The 13,137-nt window shown below is 39.7% G+C and overlaps 1 protein-coding gene across 2 annotated transcripts in view; it reads left to right on the forward strand.

Annotated features, from left to right (window-relative positions):
* The window catches only part of IARS (isoleucyl-tRNA synthetase), a 100,539-nt gene that overhangs the window by 35,958 nt on the left and 51,444 nt on the right, over positions 1-13,137 (forward strand). For both annotated transcript variants that reach the window (XM_017830983.1, XM_017830982.1), the window contains 3 exons: positions 1,164-1,286; positions 2,731-2,822; positions 7,491-7,589. In XM_017830983.1, coding sequence (XP_017686472.1) covers positions 1,164-1,286; positions 2,731-2,822; positions 7,491-7,589 — 314 coding nt within the window. The remainder of the gene's footprint in view (positions 1-1,163; positions 1,287-2,730; positions 2,823-7,490; positions 7,590-13,137) is intronic.

A 13,137-nucleotide genomic window follows, 5' to 3' on the forward strand; every position in this document is an offset into this window, starting at 1 on the left:
CTGCTGTGTTCAGTGCCAGGTAAATGAGCTGTCAGCACAGAGGAGGGAACAGTGCAGCTGCTGCCGGTTTGGGTAGGTGGGGTCACTGCAGCTTCTGTTTGACACTGCACAGACCTTCAGGTTTTGGCCCTGGAGTCTGTGGTTTCCTTTATTTTGTCAGAAAAATGATAGAGGAACCTCTGAGACTCCAGAAAGCCTGGATGCAGCTTAGGCAGGGCCTTCTCATTTGAGGAAAATGAAGTGATTTGAGGGGTGTGTTGGTCTGCAGCTGTTCCCTACTCCCTTCTCCTCCCACTCCCAATAATGTTCTCTTGCCTTAGGGTGAGAAATTGGGTCATCTGGGTGATAATTGGTTAAGATGTGGTTTTACTGTGACTTCAGACTTTAAGTTAAAATCTGAACCTTTCTGTCCCGCTACTAATTTTGTTTTAATCTTGTCTACGATACCATTATTGTTTAATGATACTCAGGAAGGTCTGGAGTGACCCTCTTTTTTTTTTTCTTTCCCTATTTTTTTTTTTTACTTCTTACTTGTACAGGAAATTAAAAATTTAAATGGAGACTGGCCAGGAAAAAACCAACGATGTCCATGTGTGGTTCTTGGTCAGTAGCTTTGCCTATGGGCCAACAAAGTTTGAGAAACACAGATTTAAAGGCTTTGGATCTTTAAGACGTTCAGAAAATGGGATTTCTTGCGTGAAGTGCCAGAATTAGATTGATTAAAACAACCTGCCTTCTGAAAAATGCTGTGTAGGCTGGTGAGCTGAACAGGGCTCTGGCTGGGACAGAGGATGATGTAGTGGTTGGCAGGTTCTTTGCTCTGCAGTGGGAGCCTGAAGCTGTTCAGTGCATGTATGTGTGTATTTACACACATAAAATACATGTGTGTGTATATATGCATTTAGGTACCTAAAAAACCATGCACATATCCCCTCTACTAGGTGAGAGACCCTATAGTCTGAAGAAATCATAGTTTTTCTGATGAATAAAACTGCAATCCTACAGAGTCTTTTCCTTGCACATTTGGGATTAGTGAAGGCTGAGTGTTTGGCTGTTCTTGCCCAGTCATCACGTTTTCTATTCAATATTTAAACTCTTGTTTTGGGAACGGATATTTTAACCAGTGCTTTGTATTCCTACAACTTGCTGCTTGTCTCTTGTAGGATGATTACAGAGTCTGCATGGATTTTAATATCATTCAGAAAGATTCTGTGCCCGTGTGCCCTGTTGATGCATCTGGCTGCTTCACAGCAGAAGTGGCTGACTTTGCTGGGCAGTATGTGAAGGTCAGTGGTCTTGGAGAAAGTAAATTACCACTTTATTCAAGATAAATTTTATGTATAGTAGAAATGTTCTTGTCTTTCTCTGAGTAGGTTTGTCTGCAGTGTGTGCCTGGTATGTGGATAAATTAAAATGTGTTTTAACGTTTGCAGCAAGGTTGGATTTGTTTATTACAGTAGCTGAGAAATAAAGAATTTGAAGTGTAAGTAATATTGTGTATCTGTGGTGAGAGGGGAAAGGTGTATCTCCTGTTTGCATCCACTGCAGAAAGAGCCTCACGCTTGCCTTCTTCCTTTTGGAAATGTCGTGCACACAGTCTGTAGGCACATGTGCCTCCCTCGCCTCTGGATGACTCTGAATTCACACATGTCACCATTCAGTTTCTACCAGCCAGTTAATGTTACGTGACCTGTTAGAAGAGAGAAATGCAGTCATTTTCCCCTCTTGTGGGATGTGTTGCAATGTGAATTTACTTGCCAGTAGATGCCAGAGAATCCACGTAAAAGCAACCCACGTGAACTCCAGATTGCTGCAACTACAAATCCCTAGCAGGGAGTGCCTCTTAAATTTCACGTCCTAAGAAAATAATTTGGTTTTAGCCCTGCTGTTACAGTTTGATAGCAAAAGCATGTTCCTGTAAACACAATTTACTTGAAAAAGACTTAAAAAATTTTGTGTTGCATTTGAACTTAATCAGCTCTCGGTGCTTCCTGCTATATATTAAGGCAAGTAGAACACTGGAGGCTCCTTGTTTGGTTTCTTGCTGGTAGAAATCTGAACATAAGGCTCTTGGAAAATATTCTTATGATGCTGAATTTTTACCTTATGGATATTGCTGTATCATAAATCTGTGTGTATATTCCCCCCTTAATGTCATACTGACGCTTGTTTGTTCAGTAGATGATCTTAAACTATTAATATACACCTTTCACTTCCAGCTTAACATGTAAACCCTGGTTAGTTAGTGAGGTATTTATTATAAATAAATATACATTATCAACCTCTGAAATTCAGTCACATTAGAGGAATGTGGTGTAGGGAAGTTTAAGTATTATGTATGAAGCACTATGTGACTTCCACAAAATCAAAAGAGTCAATAAATAAGATTTAAGATATTAAATAATGTGAGTGCTGGCTTGTATTGGTGCTACAGAAAATTTGATTTTTGTACATAGTTGTGTGTATATGGAAACAGAGTTAAGGGTAAAAAAAGGCCTATATACCAGTATTTGGAGAACAAATAACTTTGGAAATTTAGTGTTTTATGGTCCCTCTGTAGTAAATATCTAAATTGTAGAGAAGTGCTTTAGATTTTTTTTTTGTGTGTGTGAATGCTGGATTACTTACAGGGGTTTTTTCATTAATTTGGGTGTTGGAGACAAATCCTGTAGGAGCTCACTGAAAGAACGAAATTTGTGTTCCAAGGAAAATCCTCTGTTCTCTTTTCAGGATGCAGATAAGAACATCATTAAAGCACTGAAGGAGAAGGGCCGACTGATCCACAGCAGTAGTTTTAAGCACTGCTACCCCTTCTGCTGGAGGTAAGGACAGAGGCACATATGGCTTTGAGACTGAGGGTTCTGACAGAGAACTTTGTCAGGTTTGTCTCATTCCCTTCACCTCTCTCCCTTCACTTGCTAAATTTTTTAACAAGACTAAAAGTAACATGAGTTGAGATTATTGATTTAGGAGAGCTCCAATTTTGGTTCAGTAATCAAGTAAATTAATTTTTTTTTGCCATAAATCTGATGAATTTAAATGTAGCACTGAAAATTTTTTCTATTATGATTTTACAGGTGTGTTTTTGTAGCTTGTGTGTCTCGTTCTTTAGTGTTCCATGTGCTACCTTTTGGAGATGGCTATAAAAAGTCTAAAAAATCTGATCTTTTTCTAAGCAGCTGAGTGGTGGGAAGGGATTTTTTGGTACACTTTGTATTGTATCCAAATAAGTTTATCACAGAATGTTTTCAGATGTTTGCATTAAAGCTTTCCATGTTTCGGATAAAATGGCTAAATTATAGTTGTTATAGTTACTTCTTTTTAACCTTGTAAAATGATTTCTTTCTTTGGAGTCTGGTGGAGCCCAGTTGCTTATAGAGTGGAAACATCTGTATTTTTGATTAAAATGGAAGTTAGCATTTACCACTGCAGGGGATAGTGAGTGTAACACATAAACAGGCTTTTCTGCTCTGTCATTCCTGAATCCCCCTGGTCAGGAATAGCAGTTGATTTGTTCATAGACTTCTTGGAAAGGTTTGATTTTTGCCAACTAGAAGTTCCAGATTAGCTCAGGAATATCAGGGAAGTGGTTCAGCACAGAGGCCTGTCAGGAATCTTCCCTGTCAGACTGGGAATCCTGCATGTGGAATTCTCCATGGGCCTTCAGATCAGTGAGCAAATGTAGGTTTTGGGTGTGAGGAACACAGGCTAGACAGATTTAATCTGGAAATGAAGCAGGTTTTTATTAGCATCCTCTCTGGTTTGAACTGTATGCACAGTTGCTATTGCAAAACTGAAAGGGGAAAAAAAATCACTGAACAACGTCAAATTGAAAAAAAGAATCTTCAGTAATCTGTTAGCAGGAGAGTTGTATTAAACTTATATTACAAGTCAAGACACATTTAAAATACCTAATTATCTGAAATGACTTGAAGATTTTAAGTCATATCTGATGCACACAGCATCTGTAGTGAAATAACTGTGATAAAAGCTCTTCTCTCTCTCTGGCTTTAACACTGCCAGGTGAAGTGTTTTGTCTTTTATCTGCAGCAAGAATAACAGGCTTGGTTTGTTTCTAAGAGCTGCTTGGAGGAAGAAAGGGAGTTGCTCTTTGAGTGTTATGTCCTTGAGGATTTGGGACAGTTTTTGAGGAATGGAAGCCCCAAATCAAGCAACACTTGTGTTGTTCTTGTGTGATTCAAATATCCAGTCATGGCCTTCTGAGACAAACCAGGAATGGAGAAGTGCTGATTCTGAAGAACATCCTTATTCCTGCCACTCTGTTGACATTTTTGTTGATTGATGATAAGTTGCAGGCAGCACCTAGCAGCAAATTATCTGGTGGGAAGAACAGAACAATGGATTCTACTTGAAAAGCTCATTTCACTGCCATCACAAATCAAACCATAATTGGAATATGCTAAAAGTAGAAGAGTAGTTCTTAACTTTGAACATAGTTATAAGTTACTTTGATTAATGTAAGAAAACTTTGAAATCAGACTCTTCTTCTTAATGTACATGCTTTTTGCTGAAATCAGGCAGCTGTTGAACACTTGGTATGTTGAGAAATTTGCCTTATTTTTACATATGATGGAATTACAGTCCTTCTCTGCATTTTCTTGTTACTGTGTTATGTAATACTTTTCTGTCAATTAAACTTTAGGATACAGAAACAATAACTTGGTAAGGACACAGCAGACAGTTTTCAGTTAGAATTTGTCTTTATTGGAATTGCTGAAGATGGGGAACGTTGCTCAGATCCACTTTGTGCACATGTGAGATCGTGAGTCTGAATGGTCTGGGCGGCAGTTTAGCAACTGGAATAGGAGAGCTAATGAGCATGAGAGCTGCAGTGTCCCTCACAGCTACTGCCTGCCATTCCATTGGGAAGCAGTTTTGGGAAGCTCTACCAGTGACAGATACAGAGCTTTGTCTCTTGCAAGCCAGTGAGGGCAAGGCCAGGAAGCATCTCTCATAGCATGTGCTCAATTACTAATCATTTGGTTCCTAAATTACAAGAAAATGGAGTAGGAGTAGGATCACAAGTTATTATAATGTGATTACTCTGAGATATTTCTAAAGGATCTGTTTGTAAGGAGAACAAAACTTTGTTCAGTTGAGACAGGGAGGAAGGTTTAGGCAGGAATTTTATAATCATCAGCCTCTGATTTAAGGTCTGTCTGGGTGATTTTGCCCTTTGTGTTGATGGAAAACACAACCCAGCAGTGGATGTTTGTTGTTTGATTGTACATCAAAGAATTGAATCCGGATTCAATTCAACTTTCTCACCAGCCACGAGGGGCAGAAATGTGGAAGGTTGAGCAAATTTTAGTGTTTTGTTCTCTCCTGTCTCCTGCTGAGGCACTGCTTGGCAGCACAGATGGAATAAAAAAAGTCCTCAGAGAAACTGTGCCATCTCCTCTCTCTTACTGCCATCAGGTAGGTGGAGCAGTACTCTGTGGGTGCCCTGGAATGGTTCTCAGGTGTTACAAACTTAGTGGCAGGTTGAAAGCCCGGGAAATGGGTCCTGCTTGTCCCTTTGTCCCAGATCCCTCTGGTCTGAAGCTGCTCAGTGCTCTGAGACCTGTGTGCAGCCTGTCAGCTGCTCTCTCCTCACAGAGGTTGGGTACCAGTTTGTTGTACCAGCCTTCTCTCTGCAATATGTTAAGACCACGTGAGAAGATGTTGTTACCAGGTTTTATTCTCCTTGTTTCCAGTTACTCAAGATCTTGTGATGGCAATTCATCATTCTTTAGCACTTCTGAAACGAGGTACTCAGTGAAACTCAAATACTTCTGGAGGACCTTGGAGCTTGGGGAATACTTTCTTTCTTACTGTGATCTTGCTGCTGTGTGAGGAGTGAACTGAACTGTTCCTCTTTTTAGGTGTTAGGCCATAAATTTGAGAAGCCAACCATCCTACCTAGTACGTTTGCATTTAATAGCTTGGATACGACTACATTAATATTACTTTGAGCTCTTACCATTTCCTGTGAGGTTATAGATACTTTAACACCTGAACAGATTGAAACATATAGGCTGTAGTTGAAAGGAAATCTCTTTTGAAATACAGTATTAAGAGAAGCAGTGTGGGTTTTATTATTGGGCTTTATGCACCGAGTCCAGGTTTTAAGGTTTGAAAAATCTTTGCTGTAGGTTTTCTTCTGTTGGTTAGGCAGGTGCACCTTTAACAAGTGCTTGGGCAGCAGCAATTTTAATTTGCATTATAATCTCCAGTGGTTTCTGCATTCCAAGCGAGTCGTTCCTATGGATATAAGTAAAATTAATTCAGCTTCTAAGATGGGTTATTTGTAGTAGTGACTGCATGCAGGAGATAACAGTAGTTTCTCAGGGTCTTTGTGAGTTATTGCTGAGCAAGTCTATTGCTGAGTTCTGTAGCAAAGTGACTTAAGTAATATTTTTAAGCAACATTTTGTGGGGTGGATTGATGGTAAGGGAGAATGAGCTTCTTGTCCCAGTGTTGTTGGAGCTGCTCTGTACCTATAGACAGATTCCATCCCTTAGGGTTGTCTCCCTCTTAGAGCTGGAATAATGGGATGGATGTGAAGGACTAGAAATGTCTGAGGTCTCCTATAGTGACTTGTGCCCACTGTTTGATCACAGGATCCTTTAGAAGGATGTTATGCTACTTGAACAGCTAATCAAGACCTTAAGCAGTTGTGTTCTGGAGCAGATAAATCAAACTGGGTTGAGACAGTGCAGTCAGATGCTTAGAGATATTAATTTTAGTAAGTAATTTAATGAATTTATCAGTCTTTGTGCTCTGACCTGTAGTGTCTTCATTTCTAAGCATTTCCAAGTTGTGAAACTGTTCTCCTCCCATATGGATTTTAGTTTATTGCTTTTTGAAGTAAGGAATGTGTTAAGGCATCTTTAAAAGTTCTTTTGTATGCTTATTTGGATCTCTTTGTTCCTTTCTCCTTTTGGATATGACTTTTTTTCTAGTTAACTCTGGGTTCTGTTACTTATTCTTGATTTATGATGTTATTTTAAATGCAAATAGTAAAATACATCATAATATTTCCTGGCTTTTCAGATCTGTACACACATAAAACAAGATGCAGAACGAGCTCACGTGGAAGACTCAAATATGACTCATTAGTTACTGAAGTTCATGTTGTTGTGTTATGTAGGAGCACGAATTTCAAATTCAAGTATTGTTTGAACATTCTCATGATTACTGTTGCTATACAATTTCCTTGATTTACTGCATTTGGAGGCTATTAAATTTTTTTTTTCAGGATTTGATTTTAAAATGGTAGCTCACATAAGTGTAACAGTTTTTGTAACTTAGAAAACAAAACAAACCCCAACCTTTGTAACTGTGATTAATATATCAGGAACAGTGAATTCAGTCAGTGGAAAGGGGGTTATTGTGTGTAAAACCACATATTACAGAGCACTTGATAAATAATTCAGCACTTAAAAGGGTTTTGTTTGTTTTGTTCCCTTCCCCTCACCTTCCTACAGGTCGGATACTCCACTGATATACAAAGCTGTGCCAAGCTGGTTTGTCAGAGTGGAGCACATGGTGGAGAAGCTACTGGAGAATAATGCCCAGTGCTACTGGTAATGTCTCCTGCATGCATCTTTTCCCTTTGCCTGGAGCTGGGTGTGTGTGCTGGAATTCTACAAAGCTCTTTCACTGTTAGTGTGCTAACTCTGTATTTCCATTCTCTCCTTTTGAGCCATTGCTACTGGAATGGGGCTGGGACCAGCTTTAAACAATGTTTTATCTGAGTTTTATCAAGTAAGGTTGAGTAATTACTTGTAATTTATAGTGAAAATACACTACAGGATCATTAAAATTGTCCTCAGGTCATGTTATACAACCCTAAACAATTCAACATGGAAGAAACTGCAGAAGCAGGAAAGTACACAGTCAAGCTTCCCAAAAAGCTCCACCTGAGAGAAGAATATAGGCAGCTTAACTCTGGGTATATATTGTTCCTAAATAAACTAATTTTTAGGTAAGTTTTTCCTTTTCATCTAGTTATTGCAGATGAGGTTGATTACTTTGTCATAGGTGCGTTTGAAGAAGAAAAAAAACAAACAACCCACCCCCCCTTCTCTCAAAACACTCGCAAAAAATCCAACCCCTGTTTGTGGAACTGTTGTAAGTAAACTCGGTTTCAGAGGGTTAAATAGTAATTTTGGCCATCAGTGGAAAATTCTGTCTTTATATGTATATAGGGAATGTGGAAAATGCATGAGAAATTTGTGTAGGAAACAACAGGTAAGTTTTAAGTAAAATGCAGTATTAAATTAGCAGTCAGAGGGAACTCTTGGTGCTGGTGGCCATTTTGAGAGTCAGTCATGGTTTTGTGGTGTGTCAGCAACAAAAGGATCTTATCCTTTTGCACCTTCATAACCTTTATTTTTATTTCCCTTCCTCTCATCAAGAACTTGTGCCTGGAAGGCTGAAACCAAGCGGAGAAAACTTGGAAATTAAAACCTCATTCAGTCTTTCCTTTTGAGGGCTGTGGGGAGAGTTGGGATCCCACCACTCTTCCACCACAGGTACCTCTGACAGTGTTAAAGGAGGTGTTTCAAATTCCAGTGAGCAATTACAGCTTAGGCTGTGGGTTTTTTTTTTTCCTGGACAGTACTTAGCAATTAAATTCTCCATGAGCAGCTTTTGCATAACTGCTTACGTGGTACCAGCACTGTAATTACTGAAATATGTGGGGAAAGTTAGTGATCCATAATAGACTGTCCAAAAATGCTGCAGCGTTGGTTTGCTGATCAGCACATGCCCAGTCTGGATATGGAAGAAGAGTTTATAGATTAGTAAATGTTGCTTTCTGTTTTCCATAGCAGAACATACTGTGATCCTTCTTTGGGGGAAAAATAAGCTGGAGAGGGGGTGAAAGTGTTTGTTCTTGGCTTTAATTAGCTTCCTCAAGATGCTTTTACTGTTGGGATGACAGTAGACCTGCATGCTTAATTCTCACATGAACATCAGAAGAGTGGAATGATCTTATTAAGGAAATGTTTGAATGGGTGAGGTGGTTTTGCTTTTCCAGGAGGCAGAGCTTCAAGGAGAAGCTGCTGAGTGACCTCCATTCACCCAGGAGGCATAAGTAAGGGTTAGTAATCAGTTTGAACCCTGCCTCTCATACATATTTGGGGTTTCAGTGGTGGTTTTTTTAAGTGCTGAGTAGTGGGGGCACAAGTGGAAGCAAATGTAGGAGCTGCTGTTCCAAAGGCTGGGTGAGGAGAGCAGGCAATTAAGCCATTTGGCAATATTCAGTGTACTTGGAATTAAAGGAACCCTTTGTCCTTTAGGCAATTCTGGAGTTTCAGCCTGATTCCATAATTGAACATAAAACTGATTCCTCAGGCCTTCTCTCAAAACAGTGTGGTCTTAGGGATTCTGAGAAGCTTTTTGTTGGAAATAGTCTACAAATACAGATGTGTTCTCACAGAATAATTAATAATATTTATACCTATTTCCAGTATGTGATTTCACAGCAGTTTGAATACTGTGTGGCCTTTGTTCCATGAAGTTGGCTTTCAAAAACCAGCTTTTTAAAAGAATAAGGCAGTGGTTTTAAGGTTTTCTCGCTGTGTTCTCCACACAGTTTTGTTTGGGCTGTAACTTCTGAAGTTGGCACTGAGACTGCAAGCTGCCTTCACTATACATTTATTTAAATTTTGGGAACTCCATCCTTCCTAAAACCTACTTTTTTGCTTTTGAAGAGACTGGATCTCGGAAAGTGTCACAGGAATAATATGTAACTTTTTCAAAATTTATTTTTGGACTCTCTGGGGCTTCAGCATGTCCTGAAAATGAGAAAATTTGGGATAATGCTTTTCAGACTATATTAACCTTTACAAAATGAGTTTGACTGCATTGCTTTTTTTATTCCTATAAATGACTGATAGGTATATTGTCCCTTAAGAATAGCTGCCCTCTTGATAGATATTCTTTCTGATGAAATAGATTAAACATAGTTGGACAAACTTTGCAACCTGATTACATTTCTAATTGGTTTTTTAGTGAATTACCCAACTGATAAAGCCACAGTCATTCAAAATTTATTAAAGCCAGCAACAGTATCTTCATTTTTTGAAATGAACTATAGCTTTCAGGAATGGGTACATGAGCAATGTGCCAGCATTTTTGTGAAATCAGAAGCCAAAAAAACCCCTTTTCTCTGTCCCAACCTTGTTCTGACCAGAGTGGAAAGTAACTTGTGTTGGGTGTTGATGAAAATGCAGAATTGGAACAGCAAGAGGCTGTGTTTGGGTCTTTAGTTCAAGTTCCTTTACTGAATGTTCTCTACCATACAACTGGCAAAAGAGACTATTTAAAAGAAATTGTAAATGATACAGAAAGAGTATCTTGTATTTGGTATTTGGACACCTGCAGCTGTGACACTCCAGATGAAGAGGGGCACATTTGGCTGCAGTACAATCCAGTCCTGTCAGACCTTGGCTTCCTGTGATATTGATAAAGGAGATAAAGAAGAGTTAAATGCAGCACCAAGGTGCTCTCTGGGTTTCAGCCTTAATTGTCGCTATCATTTTGTAGAATGGTTTGTTGAAAGAGCATTTTCAGTATAACCAAGATGAGTGACTTAAACCATGGCACCTTAGATTCTGGTGTAGAATACAGGACTAATTCCTGTCATCAACGTTCAGAGTTGGTCTAAACTGCAGATTTCTAAGTCATTGTGAAGAGTAAGTTAGTACAATTTATAATTGTTTCTAAACTATTGTAGCTCATACTTCTGACAGTGCATGTAATATTTCTGTACTTGCAGGCCAGTAGAAAAGATTCTGTAGACTCTGTAGTTTGTATATAAAGATCAGGGGTTTTTTCCCTTTTAAACCTCCCTCAGTTAAAGTTCTACTTCAGTAACTCCTGAAACATTTACCTCTGACTGCTGCCAAGTTTCTAACGTTGGAGATGTTGTGCAGTTCTGACATGGTTTGCATAAGATGGGCAGCACTTGGTGCAGTGGAAAAAATGAGCATCAGTGGAAGGAAAGCAGTGATGGGAGACAGAGAGGAACTTCAAAGAAACCAAACCTTTTGTTCTGGCATCTTCTCACCACGGAAAAATTCAGGCATTGTAATAAAGAGCTTGATGTATAGTTCCTTAGTTGAAAGTATTATTTTTTTTTTTGCCTTTCATCACTGGAGCTGTTAGTTCTTGCTGAAAATACCACCCAGAGCACTTTGGTCAGAGTGAATTTCCTGGTTTACTCACATCAGTTTTGCACACCCTTCCTGCAGCTCCTGGGAGAGCCCAAGGGTCTCCTCATGTGTCAGTCGAGCACCTTAATCCTTTGAGGAACTTTTGATCTTGATCATTCAGATCTTCGACCACCAAACTGTCTCTCAGCTGTTGAAAGGTGTGATGTGATCAGGAATGATGGCTGTTGGTATCCTAAACCCTAGGGCTGGTCAGGAGTGTAGGGATAGGCCGTAGAGCTCATCTGCAGTAGAAGGCAAATGTTCTACTAAACTTACCATTTTTGCACAGATGAAGAATCTGAGTCTGTAGCAGGGCAACAGAATTTTAAGCCATAATGGAATTATAGCACAATGGAAGAAAATTAGTTAGTGAGTCCTTTGTTTTCCTCCTTTTGCCTTTTTTTTTTCTTTTATTATTTTCTTTCTTCGTTAACATTAACCAGTACATTTTATCTGAAAAGTTTTAAACACATTGTGCGTGTAGACTTGTAAATTTTTTTTTTCTTTGATATCACCATGCAGTTGTAACTCTCCTTTTTGAGTCATCAGTCACACTTTTCTTACTCAGGAATCATGAATTCAAATCAGATCTCATCTCTAGTAGTGACTGTGATGTGTACGGTAAGGTGCAGTCACTAGATGGCAACATTTCCCGAGGAAAAATCCAAATTATTGGCATTGGCTGCAGCAGGAGGTGAAAAAAAATTGCTGCAGGGTTGGCCTTGTGTTTGTCTCATTCAGAGCAGTGAAAGGCAGAAGGTTTTATTACTCTCTGTTGTCAGAATTGTTTGAGGATTAGAAGTGAATTTTGAGTCTTCTTCCGGTTGATTTTGATGACTTTTGTTCTGCTGTGCCCTAATTTTGCTGTTTTTCCTCTCTGAGCCTCTTGAGCAGAGATTATGCCATGAATAGAGCAGGTATCATTCCAGCCCCAGTGAAGGGTCACCAGCAGCTTTATGTGTGGTTCCAGTAAAACTGAGTGAATAAAGCCCCTGAAGTGCCAGCTCACCGAGCCCTTACAGCACGATGGGCACCCGGGAAATCTGTGCCATGTAGAATATCTGCCACTGTTACAGGGATGCAAACATATTTCTGTGTGTGGATTGAAGTGGACCCCGAGTGGTGGTACCCTAGAAAAGTACTTTGTAACTCTGAATGTTGGAATATTCCAAAGGAAACTGTGCAGAAGGAGAGTGAAAGCTTCATCTCTCACTGGCTTGGGGCTGCAGGGGTTGTTGATAAGATAAAGGATTGAATAGCAATTAGCAGGGTGCCTGGGTCATACAAGTGGAATAGATGGGGGTTTTTGTAACGGGGCTGTCTGACACAACTGGAGGTCAGGGCTGCCCTCAATCTGTCCGGGAGGAGCAGCTGCTGACGGGGGATGATGCAGTTGCAGCAGCATTGCAGTCTCATGCCAAAGTGTTTGTTGCCATGGGAACCAGGAGAAAAGAGGGAAGAAAAACAGTGCCAGATCCAAATGATTGAAAGCACTATTCATTTCGCTGCAGATGAGCAGAAAACGCTCTTGCAGTGGTGGAGGCAGCCCGGGCTCGTGTGGGGTGTGTGGGTTTGCACCCTTCAGTGGGGAGGAGAGGCTGCTGCAGTGGAAATTCGGAGTGCTTTGCAAACATCTGACCTTTCCTCTCTTCCCTTTTCCTCCCTCCCGCCTCCCCCCATGTTTAATTAGGTCCGTGATATAGATTGGCGCTAATTAAAGTGTCAAAAGGGCATGAATAGTTGCTTATTTTATCTCCTTGAATTAAAAACCATTAAAAATCAATTTGAGGGCATGTTGAAGGAGGCTTGTTATTAGAGTAAATTAACATAATGGAATTTAAGGCTTTGTCTTCTAAGGGTTGGTTAATGTTTAAAAAGAAAGCCAAATTCTACACCTAAAATAACCAACCCC

This window comes from Lepidothrix coronata, unplaced genomic scaffold (genome assembly GCF_001604755.1).
Source record: "Lepidothrix coronata isolate B3197 unplaced genomic scaffold, Lepidothrix_coronata-1.0 Scaffold186, whole genome shotgun sequence".
In the NCBI taxonomy this organism is placed as follows: Eukaryota; Metazoa; Chordata; class Aves; order Passeriformes; family Pipridae; genus Lepidothrix; species Lepidothrix coronata.